General features: G+C 39.8%; 1 protein-coding gene across 4 annotated transcripts in view; it reads left to right on the top strand.

Annotated features, from left to right (window-relative positions):
• Window positions 1-13,662, top strand: part of LOC131439024 (kinesin-like protein KIF13B) — an 85,828-nt gene that overhangs the window by 54,008 nt on the left and 18,158 nt on the right. For all 4 annotated transcript variants that reach the window (XM_058609508.1, XM_058609506.1, XM_058609505.1 and 1 more), the window contains one exon: window positions 8,758-12,145. In XM_058609508.1, the coding sequence (XP_058465491.1) occupies window positions 8,758-12,145 (3,388 nt within the window). The remainder of the gene's footprint in view (window positions 1-8,757; window positions 12,146-13,662) is intronic.

Consider the following 13,662-nt stretch of genomic DNA (forward strand, 5'->3'; position numbering starts at 1 on the left):
TTTGTTTATTTGTTTATTTGTTTATTTGTTTATTTGTTTATTTGTTTATTTGTTTATTTGTTTATTTGTTTATTTGTTTATTTGTTTATTTGTTTATTTGTTTATTTGTTTATTTGTTTATTTGTTTATTTGTTTATTTGTTTATTTGTTTATTTGTTTATTTGTTTATTTGTTTATTTGTTTATTTGTTTATTTGTTTATTTGTTTATTTGTTTATTTGTTTATTTGTTTATTTGTTTATTCGTTTCTTTTTCCTAAAAATGCTTATCTTTTGCCGGTTGAAACGGTACATACATAAAAATTTCATTCAAATCGACTTTAAATTTTATATTTTTCAGTGCAGAATTCTATTAGGCGGATTTCGTGACAAAACGAGTTGGAAACACCTTCTCGAATCGGAATAAAATTTTCTGGGCATGTAGAATTGGTCACTAAAACCCATTTTGCATACTTTATTTTGATCTAGAAAAAGGGCTAAATTTTTTTTATCAAGAGAAAGAAAAACTTTTTTGTTTGAAAACCTTTTCCTACTTAATGGTGCCCATCTTGCAATCTAAGTACGGTTGGTAGGAAACATAATCACCTATCTCGGGACAAAACATCAGAATTCAAAATGGTGTTTTTTTGCAAATTGTTCTCTAATTTGTTAAAATCGATTGTTCTCAGTGTTGAACTCGATTAGAATTATTTTAATTCAAAAATTTATGATTGAATGAAAATCACTAGTACAACATTTTTTCGTGGGAGGAATTTGTCCAACGAAAAAATATATCTTAAAATTATATATAGGGGAAAGAAGGGCAAAGCGAGGTTTTCTTGATATCTCTTCTGGCACCATAAAGCAATAAAATTTTCTAACCATCAATTGAATCAATTGCCTTTACGTGGAGCCCATCGGAGCTGAACAAATTTTTTAGATCGTCCTAAACAATTACTTAACGTAACGAATGTTCAAGATAAAAATAGTTTTTGGTCGGTTTATTAGTTACTAAAGACAATGCAAATGTTTATACGCAATAAATATCTCATTTAAAAAGTGAAAAAAAAATCATTAAACCAAAAAGTCCCCACTTTGCCCTCCTTCCCCTAAGGTATATTCGAGTCCACATCCAAAAAAATTGTCTCATTCTCCCTCGAATTATTTTGCACTGTTCCTGAGCCGGCTGTGAAATGTGTCCGCTCAAAAAAAGGGTAAAATTCCATCGTTTAATTATAGCATCAAAGCCTTTCTTAACTTTCATGCAAAGTTTCATGCCTCGAGCGTTTCTTTGGAATTTTAGTTTCGCAGTGTTGAAGTATGCCGCAGTAAAGGAGTAAATCAATGGAAAGAGCCTTGAACTTTCTCGAAGGATTAGATCGTTAGAGTTGCTATTTGTACAAGCATCTGTTCCTTGTGGTATCAGAAACGAAGCGGTCGTAAGAAAACGATGTTAGTACTTTGGCTTTCGTTGGCGTTCGCTCCCGGTGAAGGTAGTTTAGAGCATAATGCATACATAATGAAGCAAATGGAGGTTGCGGAATATGTAGGTGGATGCAGTGGTCCCCATCGTATCGTTTTACCGGCGGTTACCGACGTCGTCGTGCCTGTGCTGTATTTTATGTATATTTGTGCCTACTAAAGGGATGAAGTGCTGCACGTACTATGAATACTCTGAGAGAGAGAGCAACTTTTGCTCTAGGTGCTTTCGTCATCAACGTTGAAATAAATTATTATATTGATCCACCGCTAAGATACACAACTCGTGTTATGGAAATGCAATTTTTTTAGGCTTAGTAACTTTGATAAAATCACACCAAAGTGTATCTAAAAAGAATCCTGTGACAACTTAGTTGAAAAGTTAAAGTTGAAGCCTGTTTTTCCTCCAGTAGAAGGAATAACTTAAAACTTCAGAATATTCATCCGACTCCCAGAACTACTACAGAGACGCCTTTTTCCGAGCCAGCATCTATCGCAATCAATTACTATCAAAAATCCATCCTGGATGGCAAACAAGTTTTCTTCTGCATAACAATTCACTGTCCAGGACTGAATAGGAGAACCCCAAACGACAGTTTCTTGCCAAGTTTCTTTTGGGTAAAGCCGACCTAGTTAGTCCTGGTGCCAAGTCGTGAATCTCGATAATGTAATTTATTGTCTTTACTGTACCAAAAAAAAAACACACACACACACACACACACACAATGGACCATGGCCGACGCGGCAAGTAGAAGAGGTACCAACGAATAACGGTCGCTCGGAAATAACTCTTCATCAATCAAACATAACAACACTGTGACTGGGTGAAGCTAGTCTTCCGCATATTATTTCCCCTTCATTCAGGGATGATGATGTTCCACTACTGTTCACTATAGTAATGATGGAGCTTGCGTGTGTGCGAATTGCTACCAGTACCAGTAGCTAGGTAGGTAGATAGGTAGGTATATAAAAGCACTAAAACCGCAAACGTTGCCTATTTCTGTCAGTAGTGGCAATAAAAAAAACAACAACAAAAACCAACGACCCTCAGGAGATTGTCACTTCATTCATTGTTCTAGACCTCGTTGTTTGTTCAGCTTGCCGCGACACGTGTACCGGAAAACTCGCACCAAACAGAAATTCTTGGTTACTGGTTAGTTCAACTCATACTTTGACCAGCTATTATGCGACGGCTTGTGATTGGTTTCCCTCGGGAAAATCCGAGCAGATTTAGTGAAATCTAGGCGAAAGTAGTACGCTCCTCTTCTTTTTTAAGTATTCAATATTTTTTTGAACAAAATTATTATCACTAACACTATATTTTCGTAGGATATTTCTACTATGCAAATTTTCTCATGCTTCCGAAGTGTGCTCGCGTTTGTCTTTTATGTGCTGCAAAATCTCTTCTTGCAGCCAACAGCAAGATATCTATCAGAACTATGCCTACTAATACTAGTGAAATATTTCACAGACTGATGAACGTATGTCTGTACATTGAGTAAAATTAATTTTTTGCGATACTACACGCTTTTAGATCGAAGATGGCTTCGAAGTGCGAGAAGCAAATGTATGCGGTCGCAATAAAAATCCGGATCTGTCAGTAAACAAACTTGCAAAACAGCTTGATTTTTCTGCAAGCACTGCCCATAACGTCCTCAAATTTTTCAATACACGTTTGAAAACAGCCATGCAGGAATGCATGAAAAGTTGAGGTGTGGTGTAATCTCAACTTTTATTTTAAAAACCCTTCTTAATCCACCTAGTGATGATGCCTTTCTCTTTCTTCAAAACAGTCTCATGTTTTTTTTAATCTTTTTATAAAATAATTTCTGACACTAATTTGTGCTCATTTTTGATTTTGATATTTCACTTTGAGAAAAGTGATGCTAATCTAAAAAACCCTCTTAGTCCACTTAGTGGAATTTTCATAGATCTTGAAAAATCATCAATTTTTGGAAAAGTTGGTCCCAGAAAGTTGATTTAAAAAATTTTTTTTTTTAGATGACACTAAATCACGACGTTTCATGCAATTTCAAGACGTTTGAACCAAAAAAAAATTATATTTCGGAAATCTCATGTACTTTCCCCTATGGTAATTTTTCAAGATCGAAAATTTTCAAACCTTAACCGCTGGTTAGCACCCCTTACCTATGTCCGATTCACCTCAAATTTTGTATGGGGACTTTTTTCGAGGTGCTTAAACTTTTGAAAAATAGCGCTTAACAAAATTAGAGGTGATACCAAAATATTGGCACCCTTATATACATCAGAGCGATACAAAACAACGTGTTTTGTCGGTTACGTCATTTGTTCCATTATATCTCCGGAACCAAAAGTCACAGCCATTTCATAGTAGAACTTGATCAATGGCCCAATTGTAGCTTTTAAACGAGTCTAAGCTTGTTAAAATCGGTTAAGCCACCTCCGAGAAACTTGCGCGGTAAAAAATCAACGCGCTTTGTCGGTTACGTCACTTATACCATCATATCTTCGGAACCCAAAGTCCAATCATTTGATCTTCGAACTTGATCAATGGCCTAATAGTAGCTTTCAAACGAGCCTAAGCTTGTTGAAATCGGTTCAGCCATCTCCAAGAAATTAAAAAAAAAAAACAGTGCGTTTTATCGGTTACGTCACATATACCATCATATCTCCGAAACCAAAAGTCACAGCCATTTGATCTTCGAATTTGATCTATGGCCTAACAATAGCTTTCAAACGGGCCTAGGCTTGTTGAAATCGGTTCAGCCATCTCCGAGAAATTAATCCTATTTTTCGTCAATTTTCTTGGGACGTTAGAAAATCTCCGAGAAATTTGCGCGGTAAAAAAACAACACGTTTTGTCGGTTACGTCATTTATACCATCATATCTCCGGAACTAAATGTCACAGCCATTTGATCTTCGAACTTAATCAATGGCCCAACAGTAGCTTTCAAACGAGCCTAAGTTTGTTAAAATCGGTTCAGCCATCTCTGAGAAATTTTCAGAAAAAAATATTTGGTTTGGCAGGCAATATGCAGCTGTGGTCGAGCAAGCCAAAGCTGCAACACTACCGGAGACGGTACACAAGGAAATATACCGTGAAGAACGTCTAAAGAAGCGATTGCTACCATTCACCGTACTGAGCTACTCTGGTGAATGTATGTTTACACTACAGAGGTGCCAACACAACGAATATTTTCGGTTTTCTTTGCTGCTGCTCGGAACGAGCACGAACTTTGATGTACAAAAATAAAATCTGAACCGTAGCGAAATGTATACGGTACACGATTGAATATCATGTCTCGAGCTAGACACAACTGGCTACTGAACCGAACACGGTATGCAGCATACGAGTACATGTGCTGAGAGTTGGATTGAAATGACATCTATTCGAACATTGGCCGCCCATGGCATGTATTGTGGATGGGAATACGAGCAGTGTCATACGAATCTGATGCAATGTGTTGATGTACGAACACATCAAATCACAACTCACAAATCGTCTCTCAGTGGGTTCTAATATTTGACGTGCGCTCAGCGCTCATCTGCTGATTGCTTGACGCTCTCTATCTCAACTCGCTCAGTGATGGATGCCACTGAAAACGAACAGCAGGTGAACTGAAATCAGTGATGATGAAGTACAAAAATGATGATTGCCAGCATTGCTTGCGATATTTATCTAACTCTTCTCTGATTTGTTTTTGTCGTTTCGCCGGTAATAATATGTAAAAAAGAATAGGTAAAAAATGTATGAGTAAATAGTAAGTTGAAAAACGTGCTTAATCTACCTAGCAGTGAAATGATACCTTTTTTATCAGTCCGCATGTTTTTAATTTTTATGAAATTATTTTGCTGACCGTAATTTAAATCGCCAGTTTGAAATTTCGATCACTCATTGCACTGTAATTTCGAAACAGCAAGTTGGATTGAAAAAAGAAATTGTATGAAACGACAATCGATTAAAACCGATATTCGGGAACCAGCATTACCCAAAATGATTCGTTTGTCCAAGAAATAGTAAGACGAATAAATTGGAATAGTTTTGAGCCCAACTTTTTATTTGATATTGTCATCTTCAACGATGGTTTGAATTTCAAAAACTCCAGAATTGGAAGTTGGAAGCGGATAAAATCCACCAATTTTGTATGGGACCACGAGTCTTTTAATTTGAATTTTTGTTTATGAAATTAGGTTTTGGCCTTCGAGAAAACGATTGAGCTCCTCTATTTCCGCCATTAGCCGAAGACAGTTTAATTCACCTAAGGGATTGTAAACCATCTCTTTTGTGAACATTTAGGGGTTTTGTTGGTTTGTGCAAAAAGCGCATATTTTGTTTCCATTTCTTCGCGTTTCGCCTTCGGCTCGTCAGTGCTCTCTTTTGTTTCGAAATTTTTGAAAATCAGTCTAGCCATCTTTAAGAAATCGTAGGACAAAGAGATCTTTCACTTAAATCTAAGTTTGTGAAAACTCGTCCAGCCAACTACGAGAAAAGTGACTTCATGTTGCATGCACACATACACACACACCTACAAACTGACATATGGTAATCTTGAAGAACTGTTTCGAATGGTATATGACGATCGATTCGAAAGTTAATTTTCTCAGTGATTGCATAATTTTTTTTATATTAGAAGGCAACAGGTTCGATCTCACTGCACAAAATGCCATGAAAAAGAATGCTGTATATAGTCTTTAAGTACTGTACACAGTTCTTCAAGTGCGTATGAAAAATCGTGTTTCGTTTTGCGGGTTTCCACAAAATGTCAATATTTGAAAGCATTTTGCGCTCCAAACTCAACTTCAAAAGCGCGAACAGAAAACGCATTTTGGACTAATTGGGACCACTATACACTGAAATAGGGGACCCCCAAAGCATAATGCACCTTTTGCTTTTCTCACAAGTTACCAATTTTTTTCACTGAAATTTTAAAGAAACTGAAAGTCCGCCACAACAACAGTTTACTATAAATTTTTGGTAGCGATGGTTCAATCATATCTGGAAAAATTTCAAAAAACCAATTATGTCTCTGTTATAGGTAAGTTTTTATGTTCGTTCCATAGTAATTTTCTAGGGTGAGGAAGACGATTTTAATAATGTAACCAGTGAACTTCTTTGCCAATCATTCGGGTTTTTAAAATTATTTCTAATACAGAAGATGTATTTGCAATTTTATAGAAAAATCGTCAAATATATCGTCTCATATTTTTGGGGGCAAAACGACCCGAATTGTGTGAGGCAAAATGCTCAAGAATTCGCTTACCAAAATTATCCATAAGTTATCAATTTAATGAATAATAGTGAACAATCTTCCACCTGGCAAATATTTCGTCAACGAGAAATCTAAAGCTTTCTTTAAATAAGAAGAAGATGCTTTATGAGGGTGCATGTTGCCCCGTGGTTGTGGCTTTAATCCGTTGTTTTGATGGATGTTTACCCGTTGTTTAAGATCATCCTGCCTCTATGTTCAGATAATCGCACTTCGCGTAATTTAAATTGTATATTTTTCATGTTTTCTACGATCGGGCGTCATACCCCGCATATATTTCAATAGACAATATCTAATGGGTTTCGGAAAATAAGATATTTCATGTATTTTTCAATGCATCCAGCGAGTATTTGTACGTAAATTTGAGAAATAATGATTACAGAAGATAGTCATGCATGAAACTCTTCCGTGTTTTTTTTATTCAATAATATAATATAATTGTTCAGGCACACTGCTTAAGCTCTAAGATGCTGGCTTTTTCTAATTTTAGTTAACGACTAACATAAAACTGTAATATTGTATTGGTGTTAAAATTGTCGATTCTCGAGAATTCAGCCTACACAATCCGCAGCGGTCGATGAACTGAATATAGAGTGAGTCTTCCAGATGACGTTGGTAAATATTTATGCTGGCCGCATCCTTTGGTCCGTATGGGTCCGCAAGAAACACCCCCAGGCTACGAAGACCCGGCGGGTGGCCCGCATGCTGGTCATCGATTGGAGCGGTCTTCCATTGGGGTTCATGGTTATGTTACGGTAGAGAATGAAAGAGACATAGACTAGTAAAACTCTTCCGTGTTATTCTCTATAGTTAAGATATACCTACATTTCCTTAGGGGGTGCGTTTTACCCCATCTACCCTTATCTCTGTTAAAAATGAATCTAAAGCTTGTTGGATAACTATTACCGTGCGGAATCTAAGTCTAAACACATATTTTATTCTCAAGGTCAATTGTTAATATGGTCAAAAAACTGAAAATTTTGATATAAAACAACAACTCAAAAAGTAAACAATAATCATGGGAATACGAAATTGATTTGTCGATAACGTCACCTGTACAATTATATATACGAAATTTGAACTGTCAACCATATGAATTTCGATTGGTCGTTTACGTCACTTCTAGCATTATATCACCGGTACTGCCAGTGACAGTCATCTGAACTTCAAATTTAAGTTTAATGAACCAACAAAAGTTTCCTTAAGTTAACTAATTGAATCGGTTCAGGCATCTACAAAAAAAATGAGCGGAGAAACAAAGGTCGAAAACAAGCGTTTTGTCGTTTACGTCACTTATACCACTATATCATTATTATCCCGGGAATCAAAAGTGGTCGTAATTTTCAAGAAAGCTTAAATTTATTAAAATCGGTTCAGCCACACCCGAGAAAATTTAGCAGTTCAAAAACAACACGTTTTGTCGGTTACGTCACTTATACCATTATATCTCCGTAGCCAGAAGTGACAGTGATTTAATTTTTCAATTTCACGAATTCCCCAAAAGTAGCTTCCAAAAGCCAAAGTTTGTTGAAATCGGTTCAGCCTTCGCCGAGAAAATTCAGTGGTAAGAAATAAAGTGCGTTGTGTCGGTTACGACACTTATACCATACTATACGTACTTCTGGTGGCTCCATTTTTGCTCCACTCCCAGCCATCCATGCTGTTGTCAAGCGTGTATCGAAATAAAATCTAACTAATTTTTTTTGCAAGTTTGATTATTGACACATCCGGATTTTCATTGTTAACCGCACACAATTGCTGTTCGCACTTGCTCTTTTTCCGACGCCATCTTCGATCTAGAAGCTTGTAGTATCACTAAATATTGATTTTACACAATGAACAGACATACCTTCATCAGTTTACGTAATTTAGGGGTGTCCAGATTTTATCGAGAACAACGTGATTCTCGAAAAAAAAATATTAATACATTTTGAAATGTCTCAAAATTTTTTTAAGGGGGACGTATGTCACCCTATTTTTTCAGCCAACAGTACCAATAAGTTTCACCACTACTCACATCTGTTTATTTATGTTCCCTCTCTTTCTCACAGGACATCGACAACCTGATGGCGGAAGGAAACAAATCCCGAACGGTGGCCGCCACCAACATGAACTCGGAATCATCCCGTTCGCATGCGGTCTTCACTGTGGTGCTCACGCAGACCCTCATCGACACGCTGTCCGGGGTGACCGGCGAAAAGGTGTCCCGCGTTTCGCTGGTAGATTTGGCCGGTAGTGAGCGTGCCGTGAAAACCGGTGCCGTCGGGGAACGTCTCAAGGAAGGTTCGAACATCAACAAGAGCTTGACGACGCTCGGTTTGGTAATATCGAAACTAGCCGACCAAACCAGCGGCAGTAAGAACAAAGACAAGTTCGTTCCGTATCGAGATTCGGTGCTGACGTGGCTGTTGAAGGATAACCTGGGTGGTAACTCAAAGACGGTGATGTTGGCGACGCTTTCGCCGGCGGCTGATAACTACGAGGAGACACTGTCCACGCTGAGGTACGCCGATCGTGCCAAGCGAATCGTTAATCATGCAGTTGTCAATGAGGATCCGAATGCCAGGATAATTCGTGAGCTGAGAAAGGAAGTGGAGACGTTGAGGGAAATGTTGAAGCATGCTACCGGTGCCAGTATTGGGGACATGAAAAGAGTCGATATTCACGATAAGTTGGCAGAAAGTGAGAACCTAATGAAGCAGATTTCGCAAACATGGGAGGAGAAATTGGAGAAGACGGAACAGATTCAAAGTGAACGGCAGCAGGCACTGGAAAAAATGGGCATCAGCGTACAGGACAGTGGTATCAAGGTGGAGAAGAACAAGTACTATCTTGTTAATTTGAACGCTGATCCATCATTGAATGAGCTTCTGGTGTATTATTTGAAGGATCTTACCTTGATCGGTGGTCGAAGCAATGATAGTAACAAGCAACCGGATATCCAACTGCTCGGCTTGGGCATTCAACCGGAACACTGTTCGATCACAATTGAAGACGGTGAGTTGTTTATGGAACCGATCGAGAATGCTCGTTGCTGCGTGAACGGTTCGGTGGTAACCGAGAAGACCTCGCTGAACCACGGCGATCGCATCCTGTGGGGAAATCATCACTTCTTTCGAGTGAACTGTCCAAAGTCCAGCAATAGCAACAACAATATGCCCTCAGAACCTCAAACTCCTGCTCAACATATGGACTACTACTACGCTCAAGAGGAACTGATGCAGAATGAATTCAGCAATAATCCCATTCAGGCAGCTATTTCCCGGTTAGAAAAACAACACGAAGAAGACAAACAGGTTGCACTGGAAAAGCAACGCATGGAGTACGAAAAACAGTTCCAGCAGCTGCGGAATATACTGTCACCGACGACCCCGTACGCCCCCTACGCTCCGTATGATCCCTTCCGTCTTGGAAAACTTCCTCCAAATACGCCAAATGCTCAGCTTCGTGTTGAAAAGTGGGCACAGGAACGGGATGAAATGTTTAAACGGTCATTGGGTCAGTTGAAAACTGATATTGTCCGAGCTAACGCTCTGGTACAGGAGGCGAATGTGCTCGCCGAGGAAATGAACAAACAAACCAAATTCAGTGTCACTTTGCAAATTCCTCCGGCCAACCTGAGTCCCAACAGAAAACGTGGGGCATTCGTCAGTGAGCCAGCTATTCTGGTACGTCGAATGAACTCCGGCAGCCAAATTTGGAGCATGGAAAAGTTGGAAAACAAACTGATCGATATGCGCGATATGTACCAGGAATACAAGGATAACAATTTCACTGTCATGGATGAAAACAAGAACAAATCGGATCCGTTCTACGAGTCGCAAGAGAATCACAATCTGATCGGTGTGGCCAACATCTTTCTGGAGGTGCTGCTGCACGATGTAAAGCTCGACTACCACACTCCGATCATTAGTCAACAGGGAGAGGTTGCCGGCCGACTGCAACTGGAAATTAGCCGTGTTGCTGGTCAATTTCCACAGGATCGCATCAACGAATCGGCCTCGGAGAGCTCGCACGACAGTCACGAAGATGAAGATTTGTGTGACTCATCCAGCAATCAAGTCACCTGCCGCATCAGCATCAAGCAAGCTTCCGGATTGCCACTGTACTTGTCTAACTTTGTGTTTTGTCAATATTCATTCTGGAACCATGACGTGTCGGTGGTCCCGGCAACCAATCAGGAGGTAGCAGCGCACAATCAGAACAGCACGTTCAAATTTGATCATGAGGCCGATTATGTGGTGACTGTGAATGAAGAATTTCTGGAACACTGTACCGACGGAGCTCTTTCGATAGAGGTTTGGGGTCACCGTTCGGTTGGTTTTTCTCGAGCCAAAGATTGGGAAGTGGAACAACAGCAAGCAAAGGCACGCTCGTTAGCCGATCGATGGGCTGAGTTGTCCCGTAAAATTGAACTGTGGGTTGAAATTCACGAGCTGAACGATAATGGTGACTGGGCCCCGGTTGATGTTCAGTGTTCGAAGGACATGCTGACCGGTGGATTGTATCAGCTACGACAGGGTTTCCAACGTCGTATAATGGTTCGTGTTAAACCAGTCCAGAACTCCGGAACTCTGCCCATCATCTGTCAATCGATCATCAATGTCTCAGTGGGTTGCGTCACTGTTCGCTCAAAGTTGCAAAAACAAATGGATTCCTACCAGGAAGAAGATCTTACCGTGCTGCGAGATAAGTGGAGTGAAGCACTTGGTCGTCGTCGTCAGTACCTGGATCAGCAAATTCAAAAACTAATCAACAAAGATGACAAAACCGAACAGGAGAAAGAACGAGAACAAAGTCTCGTCAACCAGTGGGTTTCGCTGACCGAGGAACGGAACGCTGTGCTCGTGCCTGCTCCTGGTTCTGGCATACCTGGTGCTCCGGCGTCCTGGGAACCTCCTCTCGGAATGGAACCGCATGTACCTGTACTCTTTCTGGATTTGAATGCCGACGATCTGACAACGCAAAGTGTGAACGACGAAGTTCCGATTGCCGGTCTCAATTCTATTTTGCCAAAGGAACACGGAAATAAGTTCTACAATCTCCAAATGATTCAACATCTGGATAAGGACATATGCGCCATTTGCAGCTGGGACTCGTCAATCCACGACAGTCCGTCACTGAACCGTATGACGGAGGCCAACGAAAGAGTATACCTGATTCTGAAGACAACCGTACGGCTATCGCATCCGGCTCCGATGGATCTGGTGCTGCGGAAACGGTTAGCACTGAACATTTACAAACGGCAGAGTTTCACCGATCGGTTGAAGAAACTGCGGCTCGGTCGGATGGAAGCCGGCTCGCTGCAATCCGGTGTCACGTATGAAGTCGTGTCAAACATTCCTAAAGCTTCGGAGGAACTGGAGGATCGCGAATCACTGGCTCAGATCGCTGCCACCGGCGAGGATGTCTCGGCGAGCGATGGCGAGACCTATATCGGTAAGTTTTCGGGAGTTAATGTTTCAATTTTGTTATTTTCAATTCGTCTGATACTCCACACAGCTTTTTTGAAAATCATTACTCGATGAAATTAACATAATATTGAGTTACGATTCACTTCCCAAAAGGACTTTTATAAAACCCGATCAATCAAATCATAGTTGGGTTATCATTAATATTGAACTTATTGACCCAATGAATCATTCCTTGACCCGGGCACTAATTATTTCTGTAGACTAAAATATTTCTTGACTATAGTGGAAGCTAGCCAAATCTCACCAGAAAATTTACAGAGCTTTTGTGTGCCTTGATAAACGGTAAAACGCTTTTTTATGGAACTCGACCTTACTGAGCTAGCTTCGAATTCACTGACTCGTTCGTTACAAAAAAAAAACGATTCTTATCCGCAGCTGCAAATCATTTGTAAAATAAGAAATTATTATAACCAGGTTGAACATAGTGAGCCACTTTGAGTCTGTCCAATAGAGTCATTCCGACAGGTTTATCATCTCCTTTCTGGAGAAAGGTGAGGGTGTCGAACGGAAGCCTCTGTGGTGACATTATGTATCTCGGTTCGACTAAAATCTTATCGATACGACCGTGTTTCGTATTATGAATCTTGATTCGAACTCTATCATCGAGCTTGAAGTCGAACTTCACTCGAAAGAGATTGTTAGATTATCGAGAAGTTGTGACATTATGAAACCAAAACAATCGTGCTCGTAAACGGCTAATCTCGATTAGAAATGGTCCGATGCTACGTAGCTATCGATTTTAAATTTTCGAAAGCGTTTTTATTTCAAGATTTTCTGATTTTCTAAGAGGTAAAGGATTTGATTTTCAAATAAAAGGTCCAATTTTGGCACACTCTCATCAACATATCGGCCGGTATTTCACGAATAAATGCTTCAATATTAGCTTCCAGTGCGTCAATCGTTGCTGGTTTATCCTTGAAGACATGAGCTATTAACAAGGCTCCACAAGCAATAGTCTAAAGGAGTTAAATCGGCCAGTTTACGGGCCCAGAACGTGAAATAAACTGTTCACCGAAGTCGGCTCTCAATTTGATCATTGTTTCGCGTGCCGTGTGGGATGTGGCACCGTCTTGTTGAAACCACACTGGTACATGGTATGTTCAGTTTATCATTTTGGGCAATAGAAAAATCGTGAATCATCACACGGTAGCGCTCGCCATTCACAGTAACGTTCTGCTACGGCCCGATGATGCCAGCGGCCTATAATCCACACCAAGCAGTGACTTTTTTTGGGATGCTTTGCTAGCTATTGCTATGCTTTTGGCTGGTCTTCACTTCAGATGCGGCAATTTTGCTGGTTGACGTATCCACTCAAACAGAAATGAGATTGGTCGCTGAACATAATTTCTCGATAAACGCTCTCTTAATCGCGCATGAATTTTGATAGTAAAATTCAATAATTTGCAAGCGTTATTCATTCGTAAGTCGTTTCGTGATTCAATTATAGACCAATCTGAACAAGTTTGACAATGACACAAGACA

Source organism: Malaya genurostris, chromosome 3, assembly GCF_030247185.1.
Source record: "Malaya genurostris strain Urasoe2022 chromosome 3, Malgen_1.1, whole genome shotgun sequence".
NCBI classification, from domain to species: domain Eukaryota; kingdom Metazoa; phylum Arthropoda; class Insecta; order Diptera; family Culicidae; genus Malaya; species Malaya genurostris.